The sequence below is a fragment of the Sinocyclocheilus anshuiensis genome, unplaced genomic scaffold, assembly GCF_001515605.1.
Source record: "Sinocyclocheilus anshuiensis isolate Anshui unplaced genomic scaffold, SAMN03320099.WGS_v1.1 scaffold1814, whole genome shotgun sequence".
Lineage (NCBI taxonomy): Eukaryota > Metazoa > Chordata > Actinopteri > Cypriniformes > Cyprinidae > Sinocyclocheilus > Sinocyclocheilus anshuiensis.
Window position 1 is genome coordinate 267,107 of NW_015546028.1, and position 11,840 is coordinate 278,946.

Sequence of the window (11,840 nt, forward strand, 5' to 3'; positions counted from 1 at the left end):
GTGAGTGAGTGAGTGAGTGAGTGAGTGAGTGAGTGAGTGAGTGAGTGAGTGAGTGAGTGAGTGAGTGAGTGAGTGAGTGAGTGAGTGAGTGAGTGAGTGAGTGAGTGAGTGAGTGAGTGAGTGAGTGAGTGAGTGAGTGAGTGAGTGAGTGAGTGAGTGAGTGAGTGAGTGAGTGAGTGAGTGAGTGAGTGAGTGTGTCTGAGTGATGAAGATGAGCTGCTCGTGATGAAGATGCGGCTCACCATGGCTTCCAGGTCGCTCACGCTGGGCGGCACGAAGATGGACTGCACCATGAACTTGTGCTTGCTCTTCTCGTTAGGGTCGTAATCAAACGGCTGCAGCATGACTGGAGGAGAGCAGAGAGAGCGTCAGGGTCACAGCACACCAGATCAAGATCTTGTGCTCTGTTTGCGTCTGAAGCTCAGAGAACAGCGCTCTCAATCTGTGTGCCTTCTCCAGCCGATCCGTGCATATCACTGCAGAAAAGGTTGCTCCGGAACTGGCTTCTTTCTTATTTATCGAGCTGATCTTAACTTAAAAACTTTAATTAATAATCTATATTTTATTTATGAAAAGAAATCAATGCAGTGTTTTTAAACTTTTAATTACAGTTTCTGTACATTTGTGTGTATTTATGCTATTGCTAATTGATATGTTTGTTCCTGTTTTATTACTGGCTGTTTACTTGTCTTTAACACTTTAATATTTTAAATTAACACTAGTCTAGTTGTTTTGCTGTGGTATTTTTGTTAAAAACAAGTTCCTCTTGTAAGCCTAAGTGTTCTGATTTTTGCTCATGTTATTCAGCTGCAACAGAACGCTTTGTAAAAATTAATTTGACTTCATTGGATTGTTTATCTGATTGGAATCGATAGGAATGGATCAAACTGAACCGCTACGATGCACAGCAGCGGGTCTCACCGGAGATGGTGACGGTGGCGCCGGGGTCGATGACGCCGCTGTTGGGCCGCACGCAGTAGCGGCGAGGAGCTGTGGTCTTCACTTTGAAGCATACTCTTCTGTCAGACGGGTTCCTCAGCTTCAGGTTAGTGGTCACCACATCTGTGAAGGGTCCTGCACACATCAGGAGAACCATCATGATCAGCTCTCCATATTACTGGTGTAGTGAAGCGTCGTCCGAGACATGTCATTCATAAATAATGCAGAAACACACAGGCCCTCATAACCAGTCTGTTTTGACCCGGAAGAGATGCATAAACATCTCTAAAAAAAAGCATAGTTTTTAGTAAGGAAACAAAACTCAGCCAAATCTTTAAGACCTCTAAGACACTTTTCTTCCCACAATTATTTTTAAGAGATATAACCATTAAATGTTCCATGTTTATGAATTCGAAGGCATTTTATTAAGCTCCATTCATTCAAATGAGGTTAATACTAGGGATGCACCGATTTCTAATTATTATAAAGCCATCTGCATATCAGAAATAGCATGAAAAAGGCCGATACCGATGTTTATTAATTAACTGCATGGAGACGAGTTGCATGTCTGTTGCACAATCCAACGTTTTTCTCTGAGCAAAATAATTAAATACTTACAAAACAAGAGTTTATCCGAGGATCTGTCACGCCGAGCATTAGGCCTACAGTGAAACCAAAGGCAGGTAATATGCAGCTTTTTGTCTGAAGCAGTGTAGAACACAGATTCACGCACCTGCCGTGTGTTTTTGCTGCAAACATTTGTAAATATCTTGAAAAAAATTCTTTAATGTTTTTATTGCGTTGACAATTTTTTCTTGTCTAATACATTTGGTCTTTGGTAAATCTAGAAGATGATGCTGTGTAGGCTATGACTGACAGAGATCGTTCCAGACTCTCTTCATGACTTTTTTTCTTCTTTAATAAATTAAACACTGTACTCTATTATTATCATTGGCAAAGAAAAAGTTTTTAAAATAATGTTATTAACCGGTGTGTTTTCTACTCGAGCCGGGTTCACAGAGGAACGACGGAACAGAAACGTTCAAATACTGATTCTGCTCGGAGTGAACCACTCTGTCTTTTTTCTCTCGTTTTTAATTTAACTGACTGGTATCAGTATCAGTATCGGTATCGCTATCAGTATCAGTACCAGTATCGACATCAGTATCGGTATCCATATCAGTATCGGTATCAGTATCGGTATCCATATCAGTATCGGTATCCATATCAGTATCGGTATCAGTATCAGTATCGGTATCAGTATCGGTATCCATATCAGTATCAGTATCCATATCAGTATCCATATCAGTATCAGTATCGGTATCGGTATCAGTATCAGTATCGGCATCAGTACCGGTATCAGTACCGGCCAATAGTTGTTTGTTAAAATCAGTATCGGCTAAAAATAAATCCTATCGGTGCATCCCTAGTTAATACTGATAATTCTCAGATTATACGTTCTTATAAATTTCATAAAATTATATATTCAAACTAAATTTCACATCAATATTGAAAAAATAAATAAAAATTATATATATATATATAAGATTTTAAGCTGTCATATGGTCAAGTTACAACGTGCCCCTCAGATGTGACAATGTGTTCCACCTACGGGGGGTATCGCTATCAGTATCAGTACCAGTATCGACATCAGTATCGGTGTCCATATCAGTAGCAGTACCAGTATCGACATCAGTATCGGTATCCATATCAGTATCGGTATAAGTATCGGTATCCATATCAGTATCGGTATCCATATCAGTATCGGTATCAGTATCAGTATCAGTACCAGTATCAGTATCAGTATCGGTATCAGTATCCATATCAGTATCAGTATCCATATCAGTATCAGTATCGGTATCGGTATCAGTATCAGTATCGGCATCAGTACCGGTATCAGTACCGGCCAATAGTTGTTTGTTAAAATCAGTATCGGCTAAAAATAAATCCTATCGGTGCATCCCTAGTTAATACTGATAATTCTCAGATTATACGTTCTTATAAATTTCATAAAATTATATATTCAAACTAAATTTCACATCAATATTGAAAAAATAAATAAAAATTATATATATATATATTTTTTTCCCCCAAAGAATTTTGTGGGGTTCATGTGTAATTCAACATTTCAAACCATTTCTCAATTTTTTAAATTAATTAAAAAAAAAGTAAATGCAGATAATACTGATTATTCTCAGAGTATGTTCTTATAAATTTAATACAATGATATAATCAAATAAAATTTCTAATCAATATATATATAAGAATTTTCAAAAAATTACTCAATTTTTTTAAATTAATAAAAAATGCGGTAATAACATTTTTTATTCATTTATAAGAAGTTCCTGATCAGATACAACATGGTTTTAATTGGGGAAAAATCATTAAGTTATGACACTTTTATAAAATAATTATTTTGATCCAAACGGACCGGAAGTCTGAACACTATCCAGACTCTGAATGTGCTACATACACACTTCATGCACTGAGAAAGAGCTGATCATGCAGTATTGATCAAGTGAGGCTTGCTGAACAAGTGTTAGTTTGCCTGAAAACAGCTCAGTATCGATCACCTGAGTAACGTTACTACTGACAGATCTGATCCATTCAGCATCTCGAGCGTTCATTAATCTGTTGCGAAGTCTTTAGCTCTGAAGCTAACGCTGACAGCTGACCGACACAGAGTACACTAACGAGTCAACATTCACCCTAAACGCGTTTAGCAGAACGAGCTGGTATAAATCAACACTTATGTGCGCTTTCCCCCGCAGGCCTGCGCATCCTCGGGCCTCGCGTCAAACGCCAGCCGGGGGAGGGGTGCAGGCATGCGGGCGGCCGCGCAGCCTGGGCCCGAGGCCTCCGCGGCCGGGGATTCGTGAGTGAGCCGCGGTTACCTCTGAAGCGGAGGTCGCCCGGCGGGTCGAGGATCAGAATCTGCTCCAGTTTGGACATGACAGCCGTTAAAACGGGACTCGGACAGTCACGTGCTGCTCACGACGCGCGCGGGCACGAGCAGCAGGGCGGCTGCGCGCACGGCGGGACACGTCGCTCAGATGAAGGAACGGCTGGAGCGCGTGTTTACTTCCAGAGCTCTTCTCTTATTTCTTCTGTTTAGGTCTGTTGCATTGAAAGCTAAAGGCGCGGGAATGATCCGCCTCGCCTCGTCAGAATCGCTGTGAGCGGGAAAGCCGCAGTGCGCATGCGCAGGGACCGATGACCCTTGCGCGTTGACGTCATCACTCTACGCAAACACACACGCAAGGCTCTCTGCGATAAATGCAGTAATACATGTATTATACATGCGTTAAAGAAGAATTATGATGCTCTATCTATTCTCATACAAGAAACATTAATATTCGCTGTGAATGTTTTTTTTAGATTATATTTATGTACATATCATGGTGAATGCCGTTCGTTATCACCCGCTTGTAAGTCTAATTTTGACTTTACGTAATGTAAACAAATAAATATAAACGAATGTCCATAGTTCTGCGCATGCGTGACGCTCCGTGCGTGCGCGCTCTAGAGGCTGCGCTCGGCGCGTGCGTGATAAAGGCTCAGTGCTCCGAGGCGCGTGTCTGTGTGTTCGTGTAGTTCGTGTGTGTGTGTGTGTGAAAGGCGTTGGCTTCATGCTGAGTGTGATTCATATAGCGCAGGTCACGTGACCCGCTGCTGGGGTAATCTGGGGTAAATGTGTGTAAATAGCATAGACTGTGTGGTAAATACACACTGAATCATAACCGTGTTAGAGATATAATAGAGCTTCACTGAACTCCATGCCCAGAATCATGGTAATAATACCACGGTACCGTGCTCAGAAACATGGTGTTTTTGTTCGTGACGCGGTAGACAGCTGTGCTGGGACTTGGTTTAGTCGTCTGAACTAGTCTACAGCTTTACTAGCGCTGTTTACTAGGTCAGGTTATATGTGACCCTGGAGCACAAAACCAGTTATAACAGTCAATTTTGTGAAATTATGATTTATAATTTAAATAATCTTTCCATTGATGTATGGTTTGTTAGGATAGGACAATATTTAAAAATCTGGAATCTGAGGGAGCAAAAAAATCTAAATATTGAGAAAATCATCTTTAAAGTTGTCCAAATTAAGTTCTTAGCAATGCATATTACTAATCAAAAATTAAGTTTTGATATATTTACGGTAGGAAATTTACAAAATATCTTCATGGAACATGATCTTTACTTAATATCCTAATGATTTTTTGGCATAAAAGAAAAATTTATAATTTTGACCCATACAATGTATTGTTGGCTATTGCTACAAATATACCCCAGCGACTTAACACTGCTTTTGTGCTGCAGGCTCACATATTAGATTTCTGCTTGTTTCTCTGTGGTGATGTGTACGGATCATAATAATAATACTTCATTTTCATATAGTGTCTTTCAGGAGCTTTACAGATACATGAAACAAACAAAACTGATACTGTTTACACACAGTTTACTGATGTTTTCTAACTCTCGCTGTCATCCTAGTTTGGGATTGGAATATAAACTGCACAGTTATCTCAAATAATCGTGATTAGATCAAATAACCACCATCAGTCGATTAATCAACAACAGTGACTGGCCTGTGGATAAATATTATTCCATAACTACAGTTAAACTGCTGTCAGTATGCGATATGATCGAAACTGTAACCCTGTCATTAATATGCATTATTTAATCGCATCATTGACACACATAACCATATATTACGCTTCACACTATATCAATCTGTTATAAACTGCACAAAACCGTCATAATCCTCAATATCACCATATAATAAATTAATAACTCCAACCTATGTCTAACATATGCAGCTTTATCCACATACAGTTCATAAAGCGCTGCTGTACTGCAGATATCAACTGCTTGATTGTTTATATCACCACACAATGTAATATTATCATCCAGCTCTAATCTGCTCAGTGCATTTATTAGGCGCGAAAATCTTAGAAACATTAACATCAGGATTTACGTAAAGCTGCTTTGAAACGTGGCATATTTTATAAAGTTACTTTAATGTTCAGGAGGATCCGATGCTGGAGCCCCAGATGAATTGTGTGTGTTTGAGTGTGTGTGTTTGAGTGTGTGTGTTTGAGTGTGTGTGTGAGTGTGTGATCTTCAACAGGTGAAACACAGAACCCTGTTAATATGACTCTACAGTATGCAGACCTGTTATATCTGTCAGGGCAGGGTGTTCAGGATGCTGTATCCCACAATGCACCTGACGCTCTGTTTGATTGTGTTCAGGCAGATGGTGGCCCGCAGTCTTCTGGACACGCTCCGGGCCGTCAGCGAGGATGAGCGCGAGTGTGTGTCTGTGCTGGAGCGGATCGACAGACTCGCAGACGACTCAGGTACTGAACCGAGTCACTGATTCATCGTGTCCTGTGAGCTCTAGACTGATAAACACACACACATCCTATATCAGTCACATGTGTGTGTTTAGTGAAAGGAGAAGAATGTTTTGTTTGTTTTTTTGTAAGTCTTCTTTGAAGTGTATTTTATTAAATGATGCTAGGAAACGTTTTTACTCAAAAATACATTTAATGTACATATTAATATAAAAAAAAAGAGAGAGAGAATGTTTCACCTGGGAAAAATATTAGAATTTTATCAAATATCAATTAGATTTTTTTTTTTTTGTAAAATATATATATAGGCCAAAATAAAATTTTGCATCCAAAATAAAAGTTTTTGTTTACATAATAGGCCTATTTGTGTGCATACTGTGTATGTATATATAAATACACACACATGCATGTATATATTTCAGAAAAATATGTTGTTTATATATTAAATATATTTGTATATAATATAAATTATATGATTATAAATATTTACATGTCAATATTTTCAAAATATATACTGTGTGTGTATTTATACATAATAAATTTAGACAGCACACACATATTATGTAAACAAACTTTTATTTTGGATGTGATTAATTGCAATTAATTGTTTGACAGCACTAAATGTTACACAAAATGTATACATACACATATATATATGTGTGTGTGTGTGTGTCTGTATATATATGTATATAGGAAAATAAATGTATAATAATAGACGAAAAATAAATATCATAATATTAGAGAAAAATATAAAGAATAAAATAAACATGCACAAATGCATTTTCTCAAACCTAATGGTCCAATGTTCAGATTTCTGTTCTGGAAATTTATGCAAAATTCAAATGCATGCATATTTAACTAGAAAATGTCATTTGCGTGTTTAAACAACATTTCAGAACACAACTTGTAACACAGATCTATCTTTAATTCGGTGATTCGTGAAGCTTCAGCTGTTGTTCTGACTGACTGTGACGGTTTCAATCTTTGTTTTTGATGCAACTGTGTTTTTCATGCATTATCAGCTGAAGCACACATTCATATTTCAGCATTGCTCATGTATATCCAGCCATGTCTTGTTTCTCCGGCTGTGCTTTATGGGTTGTAGTTTTAACGGCATGCCGTTTGTTCGTCAGAGCCGACGGTTCGAGCGGAGCTCATGGAGCAAGTCCCACACATCGCCATCTTCTGTCAGGAGAACAGACCTTCCATTCCCTTCGCCTTCTCCAAGTTCCTGCTTCCCATCGTGGTGCGATACCTGTCCGACCAGAACAACCTGGTAGGTGTGAGCTGTGTGTGCTGCTGCGGTTCCTCAGGAGCGCTGCTAAAGAGCCTGCTGCTGCTGCTGTGTCCCGGTCAGGTGCGTAAGACGAGTCAGGCGGCGCTGCTGGTTCTGCTGGAGCAGGAGCTGATGGAGCGAGGAGACGTGGAGAGCCTGGTGTGTCCGGTGCTGGTGGACCTGACCGCTCCCGACAGCAGCGACGACGTCAAGACCGAAGCCATGGCGGTGAGAGTCTGTGCTGCAGCCCTCAGCAGCATCAGTCTGTCTGGAGTCACATGAACAAACTGAGACGGACTCAGTCCAGAAGCTCCTGAGAAGCTCTGCTCAAGTGCACCGAGGGCAAAAGCTGCTGACTCCAGACAGACTGATGCTGATCACATCTCTGTGTGGACTCAGAACACATGCGGGTCCGCTTTGACCCGAAAGAGATGCATAAACATTTTTTTTTTAAATGCATAGTTTTTAGTAAGGAAACTAAACTTTGCAAATGCTTTAAAACCCTCAAAATACAAAGTTATTTTTAAAAGTTAAGTTAATCTAGAAGTCTATTTCATGCTCGGGTCATTTTGAACTGGGTATGTATGGAGCGCCGTTTGGTGTCAAAATGCTTTTTGTAAAATAATCTATGAAGTTATATTAGTGTCAAAATGCTTTTGTAAGATATATTTAGTCTTTTCTTCATGTCTCACACACTTTTGGACTAAATTTTGTTGATGAATATGTTGCATATTGATGAACTAATGAAGCATGAAAAACTGATCACTTTTTTACCTGAAAGTTAATGCAAGTAAAAATAATATTTTTTTGTTTGAAAACTTTTTTAGAGTCATATTTGTTGTTTTGGTAGTTTTATATAAATATGTACACTACCAGTCAAAAGTTTTTGAACTAAGATTTGTAATGTTTTTAAAGAATTATCTTCTGCTCACCAGGCCTGCATTTATTTGATACAAAGTACAGAAAAAAAACTAAAATTTTAAAATATTTTTACTATTTAAAATAATTTTCTATTTTAAAATGTATTTTATTCCTGTGATTTCAATGCTTAATTTTTAGCATGATTACTCCAGTCTTCAGTGTCTCATGATTCCTCAGAAATCATTCTAATATTCTGATTTGCTGCTCAAAAAAACATTTATTATTATTATGATGTTGAAGACAGCTGAGTAGAATTTTTTCAGGTTTCTTTGATGAATAGAAAGTTCAGAAGAACAGCATTTATCTGAAATAGAAATCTTTTGTCACATTATAATTTTTTTTAACATCACTTTTGATCAATTTAAAGCATCCTTGCTAAATAAAAGTATTAATTTCTATAATTGCTTTTAAAAAAAAAAAATGTATACTGACTCCAAGCTTTTGAATGGAATAGTGTATAATGTTACAAAAGCTTTTTATTTCAGATAAATGCTGATCTTTGGATATTTCTATTCATCAAAGAATCCTGAAAAAAATGTACTCAACTCTTTAAAATATTAATAATCAGTAAATCAGCATATTAGAATGATTTCTGAAGATCATGTGACACTGAAGACTGGAGTAATGATGCTGAAAATACAGCTGCGCATCACAGAAATACATTACAGTTTAACAGAGATTCACATAGAAAACAGCTGTTTGAAATAGTACAAATATTTCAACATGCGGGTCCGCTTTGACCCGAAAGAGATGCATAAACATTTTTTTTTTAAATGCATAGTTTTTAGTAAGGAAACTAAACTTTGCAAATGCTTTAAAACCCTCAAAATACAAAGTTATTTTTAAAAGTTAAGTTAATCTAGAAGTCTAATATTTCATGCTCGGGTCATTTTGAACTGGGTATGTATGGACCGCCGTTTGGTGTCAAAATGGTTTTTGTAAAATAATCTATGAAGTTATATTAGTGTCAAAATGCTTTTGTAAGATATATTTAGTCTTTTCTTCATGTCTCACACACTTTTGGACTAAATTTTGTTGATGAATATGTTGCATATTGATGAACTAATGAAGCATGAAAAACTGATCACTTTTTTACCTGAAAGTTAATGCAAGTAAAAATAATATTTTTTTGTTTGAAAACTTTTTTAGAGTCATATTTGTTGTTTTGGTAGTTTTATATAAATATGTACACTACCAGTCAAAAGTTTTTGAACTAAGATTTGTAATGTTTTTAAAGAATTATCTTCTGCTCACCAGGCCTGCATTTATTTGATACAAAGTACAGAAAAAAAACTAAAATTTTAAAATATTTTTACTATTTAAAATAATTTTCTATTTTAAAATGTATTTTATTCCTGTGATTTCAATGCTTAATTTTTAGCATGATTACTCCAGTCTTCAGTGTCTCATGATTCCTCAGAAATCATTCTAATATTCTGATTTGCTGCTCAAAAAAACATTTATTATTATTATGATGTTGAAGTGCACCGAGGGCAAAAGCTGCTGACTCCAGACAGACTGATGCTGATCACATCTCTGTGTGGACTCAGAACACATGCGGGTCCGCTTTGACCCGAAAGAGATGCATAAACATTTTTTTTTTAAATGCATAGTTTTTAGTAAGGAAACTAAACTTTGCAAATGCTTTAAAACCCTCAAAATACAAAGTTATTTTTAAAAGTTAAGTTAATCTAGAAGTCTAATATTTCATGCTCGGGTCATTTTGAACTGGGTATGTATGGACCGCCGTTTGGTGTCAAAATGCTTTTTGTAAAATAATCTATGAAGTTATATTAGTGTCAAAATGCTTTTGTAAGATATATTTAGTCTTTTCTTCATGTCTCACACACTTTTGGACTAAATTTTGTTGATGAATATGTTGCATATTGATGAACTAATGAAGCATGAAAAACTGATCACTTTTTTACCTGAAAGTTAATGCAAGTAAAAATAATATTTTTTTGTTTGAAAACTTTTTTAGAGTCATATTTGTTGTTTTGGTAGTTTTATATAAATATGTACACTACCAGTCAAAAGTTTTTGAACTAAGATTTGTAATGTTTTTAAAGAATTATCTTCTGCTCACCAGGCCTGCATTTATTTGATACAAAGTACAGAAAAAAAACTAAAATTTTAAAATATTTTTACTATTTAAAATAATTTTCTATTTTAAAATGTATTTTATTCCTGTGATTTCAATGCTTAATTTTTAGCATGATTACTCCAGTCTTCAGTGTCTCATGATTCCTCAGAAATCATTCTAATATTCTGATTTGCTGCTCAAAAAAACATTTATTATTATTATGATGTTGAAGACAGCTGAGTAGAATTTTTTCAGGTTTCTTTGATGAATAGAAAGTTCAGAAGAACAGCATTTATCTGAAATAGAAATCTTTTGTCACATTATAATTTTTTTTAACATCACTTTTGATCAATTTAAAGCATCCTTGCTAAATAAAAGTATTAATTTCTATAATTGCTTTTAAAAAAAAAAAATGTATACTGACTCCAAGCTTTTGAATGGAATAGTGTATAATGTTACAAAAGCTTTTTATTTCAGATAAATGCTGATCTTTGGATATTTCTATTCATCAAAGAATCCTGAAAAAAATGTACTCAACTCTTTAAAATATTAATAATCAGTAAATCAGCATATTAGAATGATTTCTGAAGATCATGTGACACTGAAGACTGGAGTAATGATGCTGAAAATACAGCTGCGCATCACAGAAATACATTACAGTTTAACAGAGATTCACATAGAAAACAGCTGTTTGAAATAGTACAAATATTTCACAATGTTACTGCTTTTGCTGTATTTTGGATCAAATAAATGCAGGCTTGGTGAGCAGAAGACACTTCTTTTCTTTAAAAAAACATAATCTTACTGTTAAAAAACTGTTGACTGGCAGTGTATGTTTTTGAGTAATTGTAAGTTATAAATGAAAAGGAATTTAATTATTCAGTTCATTCCAATGAGGTTAATACTGATAATTCTCAGATTATATGTTCTTATAAATTTCATGTTTTTTTTGTTTTTTTTTGGTGTGGTTCATGGGTGATTTAAAGTTTCTAAGTTTAATTAATAAAAAATGGGTAAATGCAGCAATAACATGGTAACATTAAAAACATTTCACATTCACTCATTAATGAGAAGTTGCTGATCAGATAAAATGTGGTTTTAGTTGAAAAATATTAAAGGGGTGGTTCACTGGGTTTTTTCTAGGCTTGATTGTGTTTATGGGGTGCAGTCTAACATGTGTTAATGCTTCGTTTAAAAAAAAAAAAAACGCATTATTTTTCACATAATTTACCTTTATTCCACACCGCTCTGTCCCTTCTCT

At 35.9% G+C, this 11,840-nt stretch overlaps 2 protein-coding genes across 2 annotated transcripts in view; one reads left to right on the forward strand and one right to left on the reverse strand.

The window, feature by feature from the left end:
• Positions 1–4,139, reverse strand: part of vapa (VAMP (vesicle-associated membrane protein)-associated protein A) — a 10,289-nt gene extending 6,150 nt beyond the window's left edge. The window contains exons 1-3 of the mRNA XM_016499807.1: positions 3,834–4,139; positions 922–1,074; positions 243–346 (exon numbers count right to left, since the gene is read on the reverse strand). Coding sequence (XP_016355293.1) covers positions 243–346; positions 922–1,074; positions 3,834–3,891 — 315 coding nt within the window. The 5' untranslated portion in view covers positions 3,892–4,139. The remainder of the gene's footprint in view (positions 1–242; positions 347–921; positions 1,075–3,833) is intronic.
• Positions 4,140–4,715: 576 nt separating this feature from the next.
• ppp4r1 (protein phosphatase 4, regulatory subunit 1) overlaps positions 4,716–11,840 on the forward strand; it is a 23,329-nt gene continuing 16,204 nt past the window's right edge. Inside the window, 5 exon segments of the mRNA XM_016499790.1 lie at positions 4,716–4,730; positions 6,057–6,073; positions 6,196–6,302; positions 7,433–7,575; positions 7,657–7,803. Coding sequence (XP_016355276.1) covers positions 4,716–4,730; positions 6,057–6,073; positions 6,196–6,302; positions 7,433–7,575; positions 7,657–7,803 — 429 coding nt within the window.